The sequence below is a fragment of the Pavona decussata genome, unplaced genomic scaffold, assembly GCF_977016875.1.
Source record: "Pavona decussata unplaced genomic scaffold, jaPavDecu1.1 SCAFFOLD_48, whole genome shotgun sequence".
NCBI classification, from domain to species: domain Eukaryota; kingdom Metazoa; phylum Cnidaria; class Anthozoa; order Scleractinia; family Agariciidae; genus Pavona; species Pavona decussata.
The window spans coordinates 6,526,921-6,537,500 of NW_028145470.1; the positions used below are offsets into that span (position 1 = coordinate 6,526,921).

The 10,580-nt window shown below is 38.5% G+C and overlaps 2 protein-coding genes across 2 annotated transcripts in view; both read right to left on the reverse strand.

The window, feature by feature from the left end:
* Positions 1-616: 616 nt before the first annotated feature.
* LOC146482038 (techylectin-5B-like) lies at positions 617-2,927 on the reverse strand. The gene is made up of 3 exons (XM_085108172.1): positions 2,586-2,927; positions 1,826-2,206; positions 617-954 (listed from the first exon to the last, which is right to left on the reverse strand). The coding sequence occupies exons 1-3, from the start codon at positions 2,812-2,814 to the stop codon at positions 698-700; spliced, it is 867 nt and encodes a 288-aa protein (XP_084964298.1). The 5' UTR covers positions 2,815-2,927; the 3' UTR covers positions 617-697.
* A 5,498-nt stretch (positions 2,928-8,425) lies between these two features.
* The window catches only part of LOC146482039 (techylectin-5B-like), a 2,326-nt gene continuing 171 nt past the window's right edge, over positions 8,426-10,580 (reverse strand). Inside the window, exons 1-3 of the mRNA XM_085108168.1 lie at positions 9,877-10,580; positions 9,147-9,527; positions 8,426-8,741 (exon numbers count right to left, since the gene is read on the reverse strand). The exon at positions 9,877-10,580 is cut by the window's right edge and continues 171 nt beyond it. Of these exons, the coding sequence (XP_084964294.1) occupies positions 8,485-8,741; positions 9,147-9,527; positions 9,877-10,111 (873 nt within the window). The 5' untranslated portion in view covers positions 10,112-10,580 and the 3' untranslated portion in view covers positions 8,426-8,484. The remainder of the gene's footprint in view (positions 8,742-9,146; positions 9,528-9,876) is intronic.

Sequence of the window (10,580 nt, forward strand, 5' to 3'; positions counted from 1 at the left end):
GCGGTTCGTTCTACGCCAGCATTCGTAGGAGAACTGGGGAAAGGCAATCCAATACAAAACAGCAGTGAAAGCGTATAAGCATGGTAAGAATCTTCACTTTTTAGCTTTTGTGAGAGTAAGAACTGCTCTTGACTGAACTAAAGGCATTTTAGTTACTTTTTCCAGGTCTGGAGTGTTGGCTTGAAACGTATTTTTAGTCTCTTAACAGATAATACTGGTGTTCTTACTGTTGAATTGACAAACCGGTTATGGCAGCTGATTTAACTTGATAAGAAAATATCTTTTTGAATGAAAAATGGAGGAAAAGTCAGCCCTTCACAAAAACCACGATTAGCCAGTTATTTTAGAAAAGAATTCTATCTTGTTTCTGTTCCAATTGACTTGTGACTGTCCCGCCTCTGCTATCTGTGAGCCAGTCCATGATACAAGAGGTAATAAAGATTAGTTTTTGATTAAAAATTGATTAATTAAAACTAATCAAGTTTCTGTCGGTTGTTGTATTAAAACAAGAACACTTATTGTGCCAAGGACTGTATTTTTTTGTCGAGTGTAAAAGTTCGCTTGTGGGCCGATTACAAATATTACCTGCTTAGAGAAAATACATTTAAACACCCCCTTATACCCATGCAAGCCTTTAATTCTCTCGTTCACATGTTACACTTCAGGCTAAATAAACTGAGTAAGGCAACAAAGAATTTTAAAAGTCCTTTGGCCGTATCTTCATCTCAGACCTTTTCACAGAGTAGTTATTACTTTTCCAGTGGTACCACACCATTCCTTTGCCATCAATCTTCCCGTGGAGGTACAGACCATTCAGGTGAGAATTATGGCAAGCGTTGTACCACCAAGCGCCTTTATGACCTAAAGCACAGTTGCCTGAGTGCTTGTCATTATCCCTGTCCTTGGTGGAAAATGATAAACCACGATGATAACCGAGGGAATCACCAGCAGTACCTTGGAAACGAAAACAAAAAGCGTGCATAATTTTATTCTAGTGAAATAATTAAGCATTAACAAATCGCTACGGGCTGACACAGGGCTTTTGATACCACATTTGAGCTTGTAAGTTTTATTTACATTTACGCATTTATTTACTCAGTAACTTGCACACTCACTTTTTTTATTGTACTGAGTAAAATAAAAATTGCGAAATTTGTATAACTTTATTTTTTTTTTTAATTTTATCTGATTTTAATACTCTTGTAGCTGAACTGCAGCAAAGTTGGTTTAAACAAACCCGGTTGTGTCCGAAAAATTTAATATAATTAATTATCGCTTTCTTCGAACTGGCAGGTTTGAAGTGTATTGGAGCAACATCAGGACGATAAAATGAGCGACGACGCTAACAATCAGTTTTTATACATTCGTTACTCTAGTTTGGACACAACATATTCTGTAGATTGTTTTGATCAACCTGAACTGTCTAGAGGATTTGCACGTCGTGTGCGATATTTATAGAAAAGAAAACTCTTAACTTTTTGGCCGAAGTTTATCATACGAAAGTTATAAGTCCGAGTATTTTCGTAGTTAAAGCAACGATGTTTTTATATATGAATTATATTCATTTAACAACATGTCGCTGAGGCCTCAGTGAGGTATAACATTATTAAAAGTGGGCTACGGTTTTGTCATATATCTCTTCGAGGTTATAACAAGCGAGAAAAGTTCACATTCTCAACTCGGGATTAAAATTTCAGGTAAATAATTAATTTAAAGGAACAATATAGTCTACTAACAGCTCTAACCTCAACTGATTAAGAGCTCGAGTCCTTTCTCATTTCTTTCTTACGTCATAAACGTTAATCTAAATCCGTTTTAAGTTTACCTGAGTAACTACCCAAGCTCATCTGGTATTTAGTCCTCTCGCTTGTCACAGCAAATGAACTGTATTCTGCAAATGCTGTGTTACCATGAAGATCTTCCAAATCGACGCGAAGCTTGTTCCTGCTGCTAACAGTCAGGCGGTTAATCTTGTCCAGTCCGAGCCAAAACTCGCCTTTCAGATTACCAAAGCCTCGTTTGTAGTCATTCCAACCGCGGAAGAAATCTACAGAGCCGTCCCGTCTCTTCTGAAACACCGTCCAACCTCCACCGGCTGTTTTCTGATCACAGAAAACTTCAAATTCACCCAAACCATCAGGATCGATTTTGTACACTCCACTGATCCTGTTACCGGACTTATAAGCTTCAGCACAGTTCTTGTAAACTGAAATTGATACAATTAATGTGATCACATTTCAGAGTGCGTTTAGTACACCAAGAATGTCCTTTGAAGACACATGAATATCCATCAGGAAAAAAAATAGTTATTTTGGCGTCATAAAATTTAAATTCAACAGGCGAACACATTAGGTGGACCTTGGACTGAAGGTGAAAGTATTTTGATCTCCAACGCTATAACAAAACGTAACTGTAAAACGACTCATTTAAATAGAGAAAGATCACTGCAATCATCTTGGAACGACTTGGAAAGGAAACATTTCGACGCGTGCATTTATTAGTTTCGTTTCATTCTTTTCGAGAATATAGGGAAGGCCGCTAATTTACAAAAAAAATTATGTCTTTCATCAAATCCTGTTACAAACCTTTTCCGTCTGAGCCGCCAGTTTGGTTTCTCTTCAGTGCTCTGATTTCTTCTCTCATTTCGGCCAGCTGTTGTTCGATCTTCTTGGTGTTTGGTCCGGCGTAAAAGTTATAGTTCACATTACACGGAGCGTTGTTCCCGTCCTTGTCACTTTTTGTCGGCTTTACGGAAGAGCTAGCATGTGCCACTACGAAAACAGCGAGCAAAACGATTGCGAACAAATATTTCATTGCGTGTTGTAACCAGTTGTTATCAGTAAAATAACATCAAATGATCTGATCCTGAAGACTCAGCTCCAAGGGTTTATATTATGTTTCAGAAGCAAGATTTTACTTGTCCACTATTTTATGAGCATTTTCATCCAATCAAATAACTCCACGAGAGTAACTCACATGTTCAGTGCATGCTGCGAACTTCCGTGACATGTTGGGTGATGACGTGTAGCGCTAAAACTGTTTATACACAGTATTTGTCAGAATAATCGGGTATCCAGGTATGCTGGTGTATCAACTGGCCACAAGTAAAAGTTAACACAATTGACTCGAGATTAATATCTTTGGATCAAGTGCGATGAAACATAGCACATTTCCAACGCTACATTGTTATGACCGTAGAACAATACTGGGAGGAGAGGAGAGGGGGGCATTTGGGTCTACTAGAAACCGAAAAACCACACAAAAAATCACACTAAACCGAAATACCAAAATTCCGAAAACCGGATACAAAAGCGAAAATTTACAAACCCCAACTTCCAAAACCCTAATCGATCTGATGCATTGGTGACACGTGGAGCATACGAACTAGACTATATTAACTTTCTTCACGGTATTTGTGGATGCTATGGTCGTGAATCCGGCATATCTTCTAGTCTCTGTTTAAATTAGGAAAATTGACAACAATCCTTCATTAAATCGCAATAGAGGACTTTGGGGGAGTTTTTTTGCGAGCGCAGAGAGCTATCCCGACTATAGCTACAGCTCTGAAAACCTCAATCGAAAATCCAGATTTTGAGAACTTGGAGATGCGATTGAGGTCTTGCAGCAATCAGTCACGTGTGATCTTTATTGACTGTAAAATGGTCTAACATGCACAAAGGAACTAACAGGCACAGTGTTTTTACTCTTTTGGTCGTCAGAGGGAACTTACATTCCTCTCAACGGCCATTTAACGACTAATAACGTCTGGGTTAGGAGGCTATTTGAAATCTCCCTTGGCAGCAAAGTCTTAGCAAGTGCACGCGGTTGAGGCGCATAATTGCTGAAGCGAACCCAGACACCTGATAGGATAAACCGAAAACCACTTCGGATACCAAATCTGAACCGCTTGTATTTTGGCCGAAAACTGGCAAACAAGGAAAAACCGCAACACCAAAACCGAAAAACCGAAATACCGACCTAAAAAATGGCAAAAACCGAAAAACTGAAAATCTCAACGCCCCCCTTTAATACTGAAGCAAGCTCACTATTAGGTCGGCCAAAAAAGGATAAAGATGAGCTTGCAACGATGACCGATAAAGTGCCTCTTTAGATCAAAGCGCATCTTGTACACCAATGGGAAGGTAATTGACTGAAAGAACACATCCTTTACCAGGAATAACATACAAAATGCAGCCATCTTATAAATCAGCTGTCAACCCCCTTCATTAACAACACTTATTTCATGAATCACACATTTTCTTTTGTTATTCAACATCCTTTATTTAACTTACATCCTTCATGAATATTAAACTAACTGAAACGAGGGATTTATACAGATAAATCCCTCATTTACTGTATAAATCCCTCATTTACATTAGCAGTACTGCGAGAAACGCACACATCAGGTTGCTTCTATTGTTCTCCGTTTCTCACATAAGTGTGACGGTACTAATTAGCCGGCGTTTGTCCCCTTGAACAAAGGAATAATTTCATGAAATAAGTCAGATAAATACCTCGAACGTCGGTATTAATCCATATATATCCCTCGGGCCTACGGCCCTTGGGATGTATATGGATTAATACCTCCGTTCTCGGTATTTATCTCTTACATATATATGAATGAATATATTAAAATCCCCTGAATATATTAAAATCCCCTGAAGAGTGAGAGATCACGAAACAGGCTTGTCGGGATGAAAGTGTAGTTTTTTTCTTTATTTTCGATATGAATGTAAATATATACGAGCTTAGTTAAAACATGTATTGTTGTACAGGTATACATGATATACTTTACAGTTAAAAGTATAGATAGCATGCAATTTCTGCAACAACGACTCACAATTTATGGACCTAACCAGGAAGAGTTTTATAAATCCATTTTAAGTTCTTATTTTTTTTATCTCTTAAACGGTGCCTGTAGGTGATTTCTAACCCGGCATGATAAATCGAACGTTCGGAAATCGAACGAAATCAAACTTAATCCGTGGATTGAGTTTGATTGAGTTTGGCAATCGAACGAAATCGAACACCTAGTTTTGTGCGAGTTCGATTTCTGAACCAATCGAACTCAATCGAACAAATCGAACGGCCAATCCATTAGACTGTGTGCGATTGAGTTCGGCACCCGAACTAAATCGATCACAATCCAATGGATTACGTTCGATTGTCATTCTACACCCCTTACGCTTGAAACGGGCTACACGATAGCCAATTTTGTATACCCGCGGTGTATTTCGGTGTTTCCGTTTTGTATTAATGAAGCTTTCCTTTGAGATTCAAACATAAAAAACAAAATTCTTAACAAAAAATTGACATGCTACAAGGCATTTTTCTCACTCCACTTTATAGCAGTGCCATAGACAATGTTGTTAGGCTCAATATTAAGTCTACAGGTATGAGTTAATCATCCTTTTGGAAACTCATTATATTACAAGCAACTAAGATAAAAAAAAAAAAACATAGCTTAAGAAATAAGTTAGCCAACTGAGTTCCCTGTTTGCTCACAGCTTAAAGGGACACAGTCAGCTGGTGTACATGCGCATTAGATACCATTTCTTAGCTGATTTGCATATCACACTTCATCGTCTTCAGCTTATCTTCGTCTGAGCTCCAAACCAAGCACTGCCCTGACGCGAAGTTCGAATCGTTTACGTAGAATCCCTCCGCAGGAAACTTTCGCCAGGTTGAGAAAATACACCTTTTCCAAACATATACCATGGTGATTTGCTCTGCAATGTTTTTTATTGATTTCTCTCGTTATTTTAGTCAACGCAGGCGATTTCTTCCGCCCGGCGCCTTCACGTTTCCCACCTTTTCTTTTCATGTTCCGTTGGAGACGCGATCCCGAGTACTGTTTTTAACCAAATATGATCAAATAATATCATAGGATGAGCAAAACCATACTCAGAAACAGGTTTTCAGTAAAAGATTGAAAATCCAATAAAACACTGGGAAGATTGAAGCGGATTTCTAGATGTATTCGACGCGTACTTTTGATTTCAGTTTGAGGTAGACGCTTTTCAAACTGACAAAACTAGCGTCCAGGTCAGCGCGGTCACAAAGGTGACTGTGTTCCTTTAACCAGAATTTGATAGAATTTTAAGCAAGCGCGAAATGCATGTCTAGTATTGCACCACAGATTTCAGCGGTGTAAGCTGTACTTCGAATCAAGCAAGGATGTTAAAATTACCTAGCAAACTGATCTGAGATATGTACAGCAAGTCACTACCTAGCTTCTGAATTAAAATAGCTTCACTTACCTATGTACTAAGTACAGCCAAGAACCATTGAACGACACGACATGAACGGCAAACCTTGACTCGGTTACGGTAAGGCTTAATTACTACAAAAAAATTTTGTGGGCCGAAACGAAAACCGTGCAAAAATAATTATATACAGGTATTTTGAGACAGTGAGGTAAAGAGCTATTCAAAGCAAGCGAATTTCTCCTCTCAATCGACAAGAGTTCCACAAGACGAAGGATCGTCGATACGGTCGCCGAAAATACGAAAAGCTTGCCGGGAATTCGCATGTTTGCGCATGCTTAATTCCTACCCAAGTATTCTCGGCCAGTAAGGGAACAGTGAGGAAAGCGTGAAAGCATGGTAAGAATTTTCACTTTTTAGCTTTTTTGATGAAAGAATTACGTCGAATTTAGTTCGGGAAGGCGTCTATCGGGCCGGCAGTGGCCATTTATGTCATTCTCGACTTTTTCTTTTGCTCAAATATGGACTGAACCTTCTCGGAAATGTGAGGGCTTCTAGAAATCTGCCTCGTACTCCAAACATCTTTTTGCGAAATTTTCAAGAGACGTGCTCAGCTAGCTCTGGTCCAATGAATGTGCTTCAGAATATAGCCTGATTTTTGTTAGCGACGCAAGTACAAGCGCAAACATAAGAATACTTATTTTACCGTGGAAACGGCCTCGATGCGACCCAAATATAAGGACAAGCGAAAGCACAAGCATAAGGATCAAATTTGTTTCCTTTTCTTGTGCTTGCGTTCTTCTTGTGCTATCTGAAAACGCAACACAGCATAAACACAAGAAAATTTAATGTGTCTGGCTAATCAAAGCACTTGTTCCAGCTTTCACTCGTGCAAGAACGTCCTTTTGGCGGGAAACAAAGATGATGGAAGACACAAAAAAATTCAACGAAAATTTTTCTGGGGTTGAACGCAACTATCGACTGAGAGTCTATCGAGTTCTTTATAACAAAGAATGTAAGGATTTTAACAATAAAAAACAAAACATCTTAAGTATGGGCTCAAGCTGCCAGGGAAATGGGGATGACGAAAGGTAAAGTTAACTTGTCAATTTTGCGATAATTACATTGAGATTCACAAGAGCTGATATGAGCAGGATCATGGAAATGATCCTCAATCGTGCCATTGTGAATTATGCTCGATAATTAACCTCATTCGATAATCGAGTTATTATGAATCTTTAATTGTGAAGTAATATTGTGTTCAAAAGTATTAAACTAAGACTTGGAACAAGTGAATGTCTTGTTTTTGTGCCGTGTGCTTGTGCTTGCGTCTCGTTCGTTTTCACTTTACATCAAGCTCTTATGCTTGCGCTTTTGTCGTTAGCGAAATCAAGGCTTAACACGCAATTTGTTTGCATCACGTGGGTGTTGCATATAGTTTCAGCATTTCATCCACACACTGAAAAGGTAGAACCATCTTAAACAGCATAATAAACAGCACCAAAGAGGGATAAAAAACTCTGCAGTTACATTGAAATACTACAGTGCGTCAAGAAATGCTACAGTGCGCCAAGAATTTACCCACATCTTTAAAACGTAGACTTTTTACTCGGCTTCGATATTTGTCAGTTTACGTAAGAAAGCGTAAAATAACAGAGCTGACCAAAACTAAACAGGAAACAACACAGATATAAATTCCGTTATTATCCAAGGAGTTTATTGAAAGCAAATCGCCGAACTAAACATAACAAAAAAATCTACTCTTAACTCTACTGAAGACATTTTGGTGACTGTTGCCAGGAGTTTTGGCTTGAAACAAAACATGTTTTAGTCTCCTGACAGATAATACTGTCGTCAAAGTGAAACCGGTAATGTAAGCTGATTAAAGTTGATACAAGAATTCTTTTTTGACTGTAAAAATGTAGGAAAATTCTTGTTTCAAAGCTTCATAATAAGCATGACCAGCCAGTTATTTTTTTTAAAAAACAAAGATTCTTATCGTCGGTGTTTCTGTTCCAATTGACGTGTGACTGTCCCGCCAGTCCATGACATCAGGAGTAACTAGGCGGATTATATTAAAATGAATTTCGGGAGGGGTGGGGGCAAACTTTGGGGATTTATTAGCGGCCATGATTTTCTGATGTTGCGTTCGGGGGTCGTTAATTTCGGAATTTTACGGTATTTAAACGAAACTTTAACCACACAAAAGCTTCCTTCTACTCATGCAAGCCTTTAATTCTCTCCTTCACTTGATACATTGAGTATACAACACAAAATTTTAAAAGTCCTTTGGCCGTATCTTCATCTCAGACCTTATCACAGAGTAATGGTTATTTTTCCACTGGTACCATATCATTCCAGTTTCATTGATCTTCCCGTGGAGGTACAGACCATTCAGGTTAGAATGATAGCAATTGTTGTACCACCAAGCGCCTTTTAACTCCAAGGCACAGTCACCTGACCATTTGTCATTATCCCTGTCCTTGGTGGAAAATGCTGAACCACGATGATAACCGAGGGAATCACCGGCAGTACCTTAGAAACGAAAACAGAAAGCGTGCACAATTTTACCTCCGTGAAAGAATTAAGCATTAACAAATCGCTACCGTAACGGGATGAAGCAGAGCTTTTGAGACGACATTTGAGATTGTAAGTCCGAGCATTTTCGTAGTTACAGTAACGATATTTAATATATTAATGCTATTGACAGCCTGTTACACTCCTGAACTATTAAATTATTAAGAGGGAATGAGGGATCATCATATATCTCTTCTAGTTTACATTTTCAATTCGGGATTAAATTTCAGGTCAACAATCAATTTGTAGGTGCAAAATAGCCAACTAACAACTCTGTCATCTGAATAAGATTGTTAACACTTTCTCATTTCTTTCCTGCATGCATCACAAAATTCAATCTGATCGAATCTCTTTTAACTTTACCTGAATAACTACCCAAGCTCATCTGGTATTTGGCCCTCTCGCTTGTTACAGCAAATGAACTGTATTCTGCATATACTGTTTTACCATGAAGGTCTTCCAAGTCGACGCTAAGCTTGTTCCTGCTGCTAACAGTCAGGCGGTTAATCTTGTCCAGTCCGAGCCAAAACTCGCCGTTCAGATTACCAAAGCCCCATTTGTAGTCAGCCCAATCACGGAAGAAATCTACAGAGCCGTCCTGTCTCTTCTGAAACACCGTCCAACCTCCACCGGCTGATTTCTGATCACAGAAAACTTCAAATTCACCTAAACCATCAGGATCGATTTTGTAAACTCCACTGATCTGTTTGCCGAACTTATAAACTTCGGCGCAGTTCTTGAAAACTGAAATTGATACAATTAATGTAATCACATTTCGATCAGAGGACGTTTACTACACCAAGAATGTCCTATGAAAGCACATCACGTGTTTTCATTTATTCGGTTTCTCCACTCCTAATACTAATACACAAGATTAAAAAGTCACCAATTTTAAATATCAACATACATCAAAAAAAATTTTTTTTGCGTTATAAACTTTAATTTCAAGATGACAACACATTAACGAGATAAACTGAAGGTGAAACTAAGACACTTTTATCTGATTTCATTTCATTCTTAGCTAAAATGTAGCGAGCAAAAAGCTTGCTAATTTACAGAAAAAATTTGTCTTTCAGCAAATTCTGTTACAAACCTTTTCTGTCTGACCCGCCAGTTTGGTTTCCCTTCAGTGCTCTTATTTCTTCTCTTATTTCGGCCAGCTGTTGTTCGATCTTCTTAGTGTTTGGTCCGGCGTAAAAGTAATTGTTTACAATACACTGAGCCTTCTTCCCGTCGTTGTCACTTTTTGTGGGTTTCACGCTAGAGTTAGCAAGTGCCGCTACGATCGCGAAAACAGCGAACGAAACGATTGCGAAAAAATACTTCATTGCGTTCCTTGCAAATCAGTTCGTTACCAGTAAAATAACACCAAATGCTTTATAAAACGATTGCTTGTTCCCGAAGACTCAGCTCCAAAACCGTTTATTTCGTCTTCAGAAGCAAAATTTTTCTCGTCCTCTACACTATCTTTGGAGCACTTTCATCCAATTAAACAACTCCACGTGCATGATTGACTTTTTGCGAACTTCCGTGACATGTATGATGACACATCGCGTGTTGCTTTTCAAATGAACACTGAAACTGTACAAACAGTTTCAGTAATAATAATAATCGTAATAATAATAATCAAATATCCGGGTTGGCTGGTGAATTTGATGTTGTCCCGTATTGTTCCTTATCGTTTATTTAAAACGAAAATTTCCGGATGGAAACCAAAATCAGCATTTAGTAGTCTGTACTGATTTAACACCAATGCTTACAATTCCTAGTTTTTTGAGGCAACGTGGGCTGGTTTTC